The sequence below is a fragment of the Numenius arquata genome, chromosome Z (genome assembly GCF_964106895.1).
Source record: "Numenius arquata chromosome Z, bNumArq3.hap1.1, whole genome shotgun sequence".
Taxonomy (NCBI): Eukaryota; Metazoa; Chordata; class Aves; order Charadriiformes; family Scolopacidae; genus Numenius; species Numenius arquata.
In genome coordinates, this window is record NC_133616.1 from 31,370,248 (window position 1) to 31,382,382 (window position 12,135).

Consider the following 12,135-nt stretch of genomic DNA (forward strand, 5'->3'; position numbering starts at 1 on the left):
CTGCCATGAACTAAGAATGTATCTGCACAGAGCAGCACCACAGTCTCCTTCCCACTTTGTGACTATATACACCAGATGGCCTATGGTGCGGTCACACATCACATACCAAAAAATAAGAAAACACGACAGACATTTGCACAATGGGAGAGAATTAATATATGCAGCAAACTAACCTTGGCAAACTCATCTTCTACCTTAAGAACATCCTTATACTAAACTGAAATTCAAAAGAAGTTATACCAATAGTTCTGATAATCTCTCTTTTAAAAAAAAAAGTTCTCTCTGGTTTTCTGAAAATAATATTTCTCATTTGCCAGGTTTTAAAAGAAAGATTTTCTTTAACAGCTTTTCAAGGAAAAAAAACCCAAAGATGATAAAGGAAAACTTCTATTTAGTATTCCTGAGACCATGCAGCTGCACCTGTGTCCAGTTTCCAAACTGACTTTTGCACTTAAAAATATTCCTATTCACTTTTCTTTAGGTGGTCAAATCTTTGGATAAAATTAACCAAGGATCAGATTTCCATGATAAAAATCCATTGAGATCTGCTAGCTTAGATACTCAGACCATAAACTGACACATTCAACAAAAACAGCAGTAATGGTAAAGGTACCATTCTACCAGCTACCTGCTACTGGCCCTGTCACATGTAGCATAACCACGTGAACACCTCAGCTATGCCACCACAGAGCAGCCACTTCGCTTCAACTGCCAGGCTGAGGTGGGCATAGATTCTGTATGGAGCGTAAAATCATTGAGGGGTTGAGCAGACATCAAATGTGAGTGGCAACTTCTCAAACCATTCCACTGAGGTCTGCTAAAGCTCCTTTGCTCATAATCCTAGGTAAAGAGACTATTTAAAATGGATTAAATTACTTACTTCAGCAGATAAAGTAATGTTTCTGACAGCAGCTAAACGTATTTTGAGCCAACAATGTGCCCTTGTGGCCAAGAAGGCCCCATCTGGAGTACTGTGTCCAGCTCTGGGCTCCCCAGTTCAAGAAGGTCAGGGAACTGCTGGAGAGGGTACAGCAGAGGGCTACAAAGATGATTAGGCGTATCTCTCTTATGAGGAAAAGCTGAGGGACTTGGGTCTTTTTAGTCTGGAGAAGAGAAGACTGAGGGGGGTTCTGATCAACATCTATAAATACTTAAAGCGTGGGTGTCAAGAAGGTGGGGCCAGTCTTTTTTCAGTGGTGTCCAGTGACAGGACAAGAGGGAATGGGCACAAACTTGGACATAGGAAGTTCCATCTAAACATGAAGAGGAACTTCTTTACTTTGAGGGTGGCAGAGCACTAGGACAGGTTGCCCAGAGAGATGGCGGAGTCTCCATCTCTGGAGACATTCAAAACCCACCTGGACACATTCTTGTGCAACCTGCTCTAGGTGGACCTGCTTTGGCAGCGGGGTTGGACTAGATGATCTCCAGAGGTCCCTTCCAACCCCATATCATTCGGTGATTCTGTGATTCCATAACAAGGAATCAGACCAGGTGGCCTCCAGAGTTCCTTCCAACCAGCTTTTTCATGGCTCTGTGACTCTTTTAAAGACTGGCTTGCACAGTACACAGATTAGTAACAAATACATAGGAATCAACAACTCAGGCTGCATTTCACATAATGCTTTTGTCCAATCATTTTCTTTATACTTCTCCCTAAACATGTAAGAATAAAATGAAAAAAAAACACTCTTCATCAAAACAAGAAGTCCAAAGAAAATCATGACTTTGAAATAGCTGGAGAGCCTTTCTTCAATAGCTGTGACTACATAAAAGCTGTAGTTATACGTATCATCTTGAGGCATTAACAGTGGCCATCCTATCTAGCAACAGCTACAATAAATTGTTTTTTGAGTAGAGAAATACTTACTTGGACAAGTATTTGATAAATGTTTTATAAATATTGATAAATAAATATTGATTTATTCTTACTCCTGTTTCCACTATAGGGCAATACTGTAATAAAGATTAAAGTTTTACTTATTTTTGATATAAAGTTTGATTTCACATATACCCAAGACTTCTTTGGAGAAAAAAAAAAAAAAAAGCGCTTTATTCCCCCTTGCCAGAATTATAAAATAACATTACTGAATTAAAAAACCTGGTTTGTATTCAAATATATACACATTAAAACTATATTAAAAAAACTTACTTTACTGCAAATGGAACTGTTCTAAAGCCAGGAAATGTGAGCCTATATTACTCTTGCATAACCTTACATTCACCCACTAACATGATTTTACTGTGTCACAATTACTCCTTACATCTTCACACTGCCTTTTCCAACAGGTTCAACATTTCAGGTGGGCTTCAGTTCAGAGGGGAAGAGACTACGAGACATCTTACCTTGGACAGAAGTTGTAACTATCATCTCTTTTCCCCTCCCATGCTGCAGGAGAGGAACAGCTCTTATCATACCACCTCCACAATTCTGACTGAGAGCTGAACCATTCCTGAGATCAGGCAGGGGACAACTACAGACACCCAAGGCTAGAGCCCTTCCACGTTCAGTGGATGAATCAGGACTGTGCAACAAATAAAAAGAGTCCTTTTCATTCTCTACCAGAGAATAAAGGGAAAATACACAATCACTTTATTCTTCAAGCAAATTACAACAAATCTTATCCAAAATTGAACTATAAACCACTTATGTGTGGATTTAAAACAAAACTCTCTATTGATTTGAGGTAATATTTCTCTGCAATAACACGCTACCAATGTGTACCTAGAGCTGGTAGCATCAGAGCCCAAAAGCTCAATTTGCACATTTCCTGACTTTACCTGCTTGAAACAAACCACTTGGATATTAAATTAAAACACAAACACTGTCAAAATGCTAAAATCTGCAGTAAAGGACAGTGCAGTAAAATACAGGTTTTCCACTTTAAACTTAATTAAGCAAGCCCTTACTCATCTGTCAAAAAATCTGGAAACTGTGTTAAGCAGATAAAAGTAACATTAACTTGGATACTGCCCTGTTCACCCAGACAATATTTGGTCCTTGAAGAATGATGAGGACAGAACTCTGTGTAGTGAGTATTAGTATCAGACAATAGCAGAGGTTAGTGAAAGCACTAAAGTGCATGTCAAACAAATGCTACTCTGCGAAAAGCTGATTCCAAAGTAAGTGAACATTGTACTGGAAAGCACTGAAATATTTGTGCTGCTTGAAACAGTGTATTCCAGCTTTCATGTATGACTCAATCTCAGAGTAAAGACAGTACTTTATATAAAAAAACCAAACCTAAACCAAAATAAATAATTCAAAGGTGAACAGTTTTTACACTACCTCTTTTTAATTTGTGATGCTAAATGAATGGTGATCATAATAGGTGGAGTGGAAGAAATATGACTTCCCTGAATTAATACTGTTTTGAGTAATCATCTGTTCTAATCTCAGTTCCCAGAGATTGGATTATTTTATACTTTTGCCTTATACTTAAGAGATTTTTTTTTAATCAATTTTCCTTCTATGGATTTATAATTGTCATTACATAATTTGTTAAACAAACTCATTGCTGAAAGTAAAAAACAAATTCAGATCTACAGATCTTTCACATTTATTCCTGTTAAATAACATCACTGCTGGAACACTTCTGTTCAAAAATTCACTGGAAATGAGTATTTTACTAGCCAAGAGCCCTTAGCCAGCTCTGAGAAAATTCTTAGATGTTATTTAAGTTCAGTAGGTGCAGAAGATGTCTCGCTGCCCTAGGTTTTCCTTTCAAGCCAAAACAAATTCCACAGATGTTACCACTGAATAGATGTGCAGGCATTAAAAAAGGTAACATAAAAACTAGGGCCTGGACACTAGTTAGGAGCATCCAAAAAACCCACTAGGGAAATCTGGTACAACTGAAACAGAAGCCACGTCAAGTTGGTCTTGCCGTTTGAGGATGAAGAAGGGAGAATAAATAAGTGTTATTTCAGATCTCTTCTCGTCCTTTTTCAGAGGCATAGATATGTATACAAATAAAACACTAAGCCATTTGTAAATTACCCCAGCAAGGAAAATACAACTCATTTATAAGTTATCATAACATAGATCATTTTGACTTGAAAACAGGAATATTTTTACAGATCTAGTAAAACTTTGTGCTATGAACTATGATATTTGAGTTCTCATGGCTCTTCCTTGAAGAACAAAAGTAACATCAATCATTGCTTCAAATTATAAAGTGACAACATAGAGCCATTTTTAATAAAAATTGATTTTAATAATAATTTTTAACGAAGACACAATTTTACCGCATATGCGGTGGACCTTCATTCCCCCAGATGGGGAAACTGATGTCTTTGACTACTAACTCAGTAGTATTTGCCATGATACAATAAATTTACTAGCCTCCTTCCCCCACCCCCCCAACTGCAAGAATTCCTGTTTTCTCATTACATTTTAGCAGCAACTCCACTGTTCTCAAATTGAAAAACTGGCCTAAATTTTCCTGTTCACAATCTGTAAGACACATTTCATGCCTTTCAAAGATTTGGCAACTACTGACCATGTCTTATTTTCTCTTTATTCTCCTAATCTTCTATCTTGCTACCAACAGCTCCTCTTTTAGGAAGTATAATGTGCAAAAATCTGGAAAATGAAGCATTACTATAGACTTTTGAAGCTTCCACACTGACACAGCATATGCTTTTATATAGTCAAAAGAGCAAAGCAGGTGTGAACAAGTGCATTAATAATGCTGGTTCACGTAAAAATGTCAGTAAACCCAGCAAAACCTCAGTGGTACATGTTGCTGAAGATATTGACACTGCAGCTTAACGCATTGAGTATACTGTTACACTTGACAGAATACCTCATTGAATGTTTCAAAAGTGGTTAACAGGCTGTACCACATCTAGAGGCTAGACAACACTATAAGGAAGCTTTTACAACTCTGAAGACAAAAGTAAAGATTAAACTTCCACGGACAGTACACCAGATATTAAAAAGCTGCAGCCAGGCTGTTAAATTCAGTTCTTCACATTCAATCAATGTTTGATTTCATATCCAAATGTAATGGTACTCTAAAGAAATAAAATATACTGTAAAATAGACTTTAAGCAGATAGACTGCTATGAATCTTTCAGAGCACAAGCAAAGTTCTTCTAAAGGTATGTGCTACAGTGGTGTTTTCTATACCAACTGGAATAAAAGAGATTCAACTTACACTTACTTAAACCTCTGCTTCAGGCACATCATAGTTATTTCAAGCAGCCTCTGGCCCCTCCTATTTTCTCAACCCTATGGATGTTCCGAATTTCATACAATCCCAGTTCCAAGCACACAATCATGGAATTGTCATGCCTTTGTACTGTGCTTTGCACTGTAATCTTTGTTGTACCCCATGATTTATTTCAGCAAAGCTGTCTTAGCGCAGATCCAACAAGCCTGCCACCAGTCACAGTCCAATTCAAGGATTTATAACCTAATTTATCTAACTCCAGTAATAAAATAACATTTTAAATGCATGTGTAGCATGCAAGCTGCTACAGAACTACTCTCATTCCGTCTTCCATTATATTCAGTACCACTCTGTCAAAAATACTGACACAGAACACTGCCAAAGTAATAAACATCACTGTATCACAAATACACAGATTCAATAAAGTGATTACATCTTCCCTTCCATAGCTTGTAAGAAAACCTCATAACTATGGCAATGCTCACGGCATGGCTGTGCTCTTCAAGAAGATTTGCTCACGACAGTTATCAAAAATTTTCAGCTAAAAAGCCTGCACAGCCAGTCTATGTTCACGAATAGTATCTTTCGGGTACCACTGCTACAGCAAGTCAGGAATGTGCAAATCGTCTCAATGGAAACATGAATTATGATTCAAAGTTACATTTAGATGTCCTACAGAACCAATAGTGAGAAAAAAATCACCTTGTTAAAAAACAAGGAAAGGTACTCACTCTTACATTCCTGATGTTCTCTTCTACCTCCTGTACTTTTAAAGAAAATTGTAAAGAGCAATTATCACTATAATCAGATTTAAATCAAGTGGTTTTGTGTATTCAGCACAAGTTTTACCAAATCTCTTTCTCTGTGCTACATTGTAAGGGTATCTTTAAAAAGAAGATAAAATTTCAGAAGAGCTTTAAGAAATATTACTTAGCCTTAAACATTATGAAACCTTATAGAACAACAAGGCATTAGCATGAATTCAACCCAATCCTATCTATTTCAGCCTAACAGCTATAGGACTAATGGACACTTAAGCATAGAAAGCATCTTTCTTGTAATACTGCAATGTTTTAGGAAAATTTTCTCTAGCGAGGTCAAAATTTGCAATAATGATGTAATCAGAATATGAAGGGAAATGTCTCAACTTATTAAAAGGGACAAGAAAGTACCAAAAGAAACAGGACCATTCATATCATGCCCAGGACAATGCCTGTCACCTGCAGATGAAAAAGAATGTTTTATGCCCTCCATCTGCATCGAAACAAACACACCATCTGAGAGTAACAGACTATCACATCCACCAGATCTAGTAATTAAGATACACGGGAAAAGTAAAAGTGGAGAAGGGGAATTTCCCTAATATCTCATTGAATAGACACACAACATCTCTGTGTGCGCAGTCAGGGTTGCAAAACTTGCAAACACCAACAGAATGTGTGACAGAAAATGTTACTCTTTTCTGGATTTCCACCTGCACCGACACTTCTTCCTGTCCAAAACTCACAATGAAAGGGAGTAATAGTATACCTGCAGTGTTCTCTGATGATGAAAATATGTATAATTAAAACCTAAATTCAGAAGATTAAAGGCATCTGGTACTAGTCTACAGTTACTGGTACATATTCTAACAAAACTATAGACTAATTATTTTCTGTATTAAATTACTTCAAATAATGTCAAGCTACTTATGATACAATACGGAATTGGAAAAAACAGAGGTACATGGCATTATGCTGCTGAATTTAATATTCAGTCATGTAAAACCACAAATTAAAACTGAAAGAACAACTGTTTTAACTCCCATGTTTTCAGTGGTATGGAACACTAGATTGTTTTATAACAAGCTTCTGATGCATATTTGGGTCCTAAAATATATTTCAATAAACCTCAGCATAAAGCACGAAGGACAATAACTGGATTAATAATCACCATTATAATCCTGTATTAGATCAGCATTAGATGAGCCTTGGTATTAAGATACGACAAAAGCCAAACTGGTTTTAGCACTTCAGAAAACGAAACAAACTTATTGCAAGAAATTGAGATCACATCATAGCTACATAGGTCGATATATGTAAGGTAACTGGGATAATGAAAAGCCAGGGGTTTCTGTTTTCTCTTTAGTGTCCGTGCACCACATGCAAGATACAAAAAGGAAATTGACTGAAGGAAAGTTCTCTTCTGATTCCAATGTTGTTAATGAGCTGAATCTCCACTGCGTCAATTAAAAGACAGGAATTTCAAACCGAAAGAACTGTCTGTATTTAGGTAATGCAATTAAGTATATTACAGTAATGACTACGGTTTCCACTAACAATGCAGGATTTAGTCTGGGATCTACTCAAGACCAAAATTTCTGGAATGTGACAGACTAAAAATTAGAAATTAAAAACACAATAATTTTCACTGAGATTATATTATAGAACATATTTTTATTATAGATACAAACATTATGATAGCTGTTCATGATGCATTTCTTTAAAAAAAAAAGTTTAAAATCACAGGCCAGTATTTACAGTTCCTCTAACAGCACTTCAAAATTTGTCTCTTTTCACCTTTAAAACAAAAAGTAATTTGTAACTGAATAAAAATAATCTGCTAACATGCTATAAAGTGTATCAAGATGGAGGCAAACAGGCAGCTTTTTTGAATGTTATTTTTACAACACATGTAAGAAAAGCAGTTATCACAGTAAACATCATCTCGATCAATTAACTTCAAAAGCTACTTTCAAATACTGCCAGTCTGTTTGCTAAGAGTAGTTGTCTTTCAAAACATGAATCTATTAAAAATGACACATGCCGTTCTATGAGCATTGCTTAATTCACGGAAAGTCCATTTTTAAGCATGTGTTGTAAAATGAGGGTTACAATGAAGATGGCAACCTACTTTAAATACTGTCATAGAATAATAAAGGACATTTGGTCCCCAATTTTCTTCCAATGGTTCTCTGAAGTAAAGAGAGTAAAGAGTAAATTTGCAATTTGGTTCATTATTCATTTTTTGTTGTTTGGTTTTAAGAAGAATGAAAACAGTGATACATTTGGAGAGCTAACAGTCACAAAAGCGAATACAAGATACATTACTTTTGCCAAATACAACATATAAGAATTGTAACTGTTAAAATTTATGTTCAGGTGTACATTGAATTTTTCTGGAGGAGGGAGTTTGTGATTTATATGGTAAAACAGTTCTTTGGGTGTTCAGCAAAAATATTTGGGATAGAAATATTACTTGTTTTCTTAGCTTTAAATTTCCACTCAACTTCTAGCTAAAATTCATTGGCAGCAGACCTCTGAATTCTCTTAGCCTTTAGAAGATGTTTTGTTACACAGATTTTTGGGTTTGGCTCTCTGCTTTTCAGCTGAAATCCAGTATTTACCTGCCAATCTACACTGTTCTGAAAATAAGCCTGTGGGTTAAAAAAACCATAATGGTTGAAGCAGTGTGCTAAAATCCAGCATGACTTAACAGGATAGCAGATCAAGCTTTATGGTGCTTCATGTGACATCGAAACTACTACAACTACCTGATTAATTTGAACTCACTTAAGGAATTCATACCTTTATAGATTTAAAACTGTTTCAAAATTTTCCAGTGAGTTAACTAAAATTTGGATGGTATATCACTTACCTGAAACACTTTACTTGATCTATAATAAAAGTGCCATCTGCATAAATTCTGTATCTCAATTGTTGGACTAAGCAGAAATGTGAGCAGGCCCACAGTCAATTCAGTACTGTTTGGTGACCTAAGACTGCACAGTTCCAGTAGGTATGATTTTAGACTCAGGATCAAATTAAAGTATTCTGTGTTTCTTTGTAATTTGAATAAGGTAGTATTATCAGAAAGGTGAGATAAATTTCCACAATTGCTATGACATAAGACAACATAAACCAACTTCAGGCTACACTCTGTGATGCTAACCAGTCAGATTCCTTCTCATAATTTTTTTTTTGTAACACACTCTTCAAATGAATTGTTCTCTAAAGATACATTCTGCAAATGAATCATGGTTTAATCAGCAGATGAGCCTGTTTTATATGTTTGTGTTATTGAATGGGAAACTTTCACACTAAAATTAACACCAGAAAAGTCTAATGCAATAAGGCTGTCATGTTTCACAAAACATAATGTAGTTTAAGCAGCTAAGAAAACAATTAAAAAAAAATTCAGTATCCTCCTAATTTTTACTACAGGTGAAAATGGCAGCTTACCTGACTTGTGCTTCTTGTGTTTTGCTTTCTTTTTAATTATGAACAACTTGTTCTGGATCTCAGATTTGTAAGATTTGAACGGATGAAGATGAATCTCACGCTTTCTTTGCAAGTCATCAAGCTTTCTCTGTAGATTTTCATTTAGAATATCCTTCAACTTCTTTTTTTTCTTTTTCTTCTTTTTTGCCTGCAGCTTGTTTAGTTTCTTATGATTTCGCAGTGAGTTCTCTAGCATTGCTTCTTTAGCCGATTCATGGTAATTTGTGTCTTGGTTGTCATAATGAGTGCCATTGACATGCATTTGGCAAGCGTTCAGTGTGTTCTCCTTGAATGGACTGATCTCAGCTTTTACTCTGGCCATTTCAGCACAACCTTGTCTATTCTCCACAGCCCTTACTTCTCCTGAACTAGGGTGACCACCCATACCAGCAATCTCTCCCGAACTAGTCAAATTCCTCACGTTCTCTTTATAGCAACCAGTTTTTTTGATGTTGCAGACTCTTGAGGTCTTGATTTCACAGTTAATCTTAATCTCCTCTGTAGTGACTCTAAAGCTACCTAAATGTGGGTTTTTTTCTGGACAGATAACAATGGAGTCCATACTTTCCTCTTTTTCTGTCTTGGAATGATGTAGCAGCTCTTCTCTACCACCAGAACTGACATGCCCATTGCTTTTGCTTACATATTCGTGTTTTACTTTGTCCAATTTAATACGTGACACTTTTTTAACTTTGATGGGAGGAGATGGGAATTCAGGAGCCTGAAAAGGTTTTTGTTTGTAAATCCGAACATCTGCACCACAGAACTGTGGAAAATGAACATATGCATTCTCCAAGTAGTCATAACCAAGAATTACTTCTCTGCACTCATGGATAGGCTGACCTAGCACAGCATCCTGAACATCCTTTTGTGTTTCATACACAAAATCACAAAGACCTTTCAGCAGCCACACTTTTTGGTAGAACGGTAGCTCATGAAATGACTTTTCCTCCAAGGGATTAACTTCTCCAAGGACTTTGAAAAACTGGGGACACAATCCAAGTTTTTCTGCAGAGCTATTAGGACTGTCAGTCTGCCCTACAACAGTATACCAGTGTTGTACTTTCTGTCTTAATGCTGCTTCCCAAGCCCTGTAAGAAAGTGTAGGCCTGCGATGTAAAGTAGATCTGCGATGAGGAGGACTTAACAAAGAAGTCATTATTTTAGATAAAAAAGCATTACACTGAGGCATCAGAAGACAACGTTCCAATTCATAGAATACTATTTCAGGTAAATTTAAGATCTGTTGTGCTAAACAAAGGAAATGACCAATAGCTGGAATCTCCCACATTGTCTCCATCCTTGTAGGTGCTGCTTGAGCTAAAAGTGACTTTTCCCACTCTTCTATTTCTTTCTGACTAGCTTCTTCTGCTTCTTTTCTTTCTTGTTCTCTCAGCCTATTAAAAGAAAGTTCACAAAAATTTAGTTATCAGGTGAAAAAGAAGAAACTGAGGAGAAAAAGAATCAGAACTACAGCATGACAAACATACTCATCTACAAGTAATAAAGAACACAGTACATAAAGTTTGCATTCAGTTTGTCTTACTTTGGATTACACAACACATCACTGCAACAAAAAGGGAAATTATAGTCTTTTATTTCTATCACCACTAGTTTAAAAAAGGGGAAGAGTTAAGAAAAAAAAACTGGGCAGATATCAATAGTTTGGGTAGTTAGGATTTTTTTTAAAAAATAATATTCCCTTCCCCAATCTCTTTTTGGCAGGATTAAGTATTTCCAACAAACTATCCATATAAAAATCTCTGAAACCAAATTCCAGATAAGTCTTGCTTTCAAATGGTTGCCCTGTGGCTTGTGTCACCTATCTTGTAACTCCCTTCCTCAGTACACATGCCTAACTGTTAAGTGCTTCATTCACACACAAAAGCCATTTTCCCTCCCACCCATAGGCGTGTTACTAGTTGGTTTGCAATGGTGGTCAAAAAGGAAACAAGTATCAGGATGCATGAAGAATGTGATGGAAAATAACACCAGAAATAAAATTTCATTACATTAATAAATGGTTTGCCCTCACCTGAAAAACTGTATTCAGTTCTGGTCCCCCTATCTAAAAAAAGGATAGAGCAGAAATAGTGGGTATTCAGAGAATGCGATTATCAGTAATCAGAGGCCTGTAAAAACTTCTGAAAAATCTGGGAGTCTACACAAAACACTAGCAAGCGGAAACATGAGAGCAATATATAAAACTAACATGATAGACTGGAAACTTCTATTTACTTTTATTTGTAAATTCATCATGAAATTTAAAGGTAACAAGTTTAAGAGGAAGAAATGCTTCCACTTCAGACAATCAATCATGTGTAGCTTACCATCTAACTTAACTAGAATACAACATATGTTAATTTAGTTCCAAAGTGAGAAAGAGCACATCCGCATGAACCACAAGATTATCAAGGAGTAGTAACAGGAGGGATTTTTCTTTAATGTTGCAATGGTAAACTAACATTTTTGCCTGAAGGCATGACCAGATTCCAAAAGACAGGATTAGGATACAGCTGAACTTACATAAGAATTTTTTTAGAGCTCATCCAAAATTTCTCATATCTTTTTCTCTGAAGCTTCTATCACTGACCACTGCTAGAAACAAGCACCTGCATATATCACCAATATGACTTGTTACTGCAATTTACATGTCCTGATTTCCAGATTGCTAACCTCCAATTATATTTCTTCATATA

General features: G+C 36.1%; 1 protein-coding gene across 3 annotated transcripts in view; it reads right to left on the minus strand.

Annotated features, from left to right (window-relative positions):
• BRD10 (bromodomain containing 10) overlaps window positions 1-12,135 on the minus strand; it is a 50,670-nt gene that overhangs the window by 28,965 nt on the left and 9,570 nt on the right. For all 3 annotated transcript variants that reach the window (XM_074166124.1, XM_074166125.1, XM_074166123.1), the window contains one exon: window positions 9,398-10,833. In XM_074166124.1, coding sequence (XP_074022225.1) covers window positions 9,398-10,833 — 1,436 coding nt within the window. The remainder of the gene's footprint in view (window positions 1-9,397; window positions 10,834-12,135) is intronic.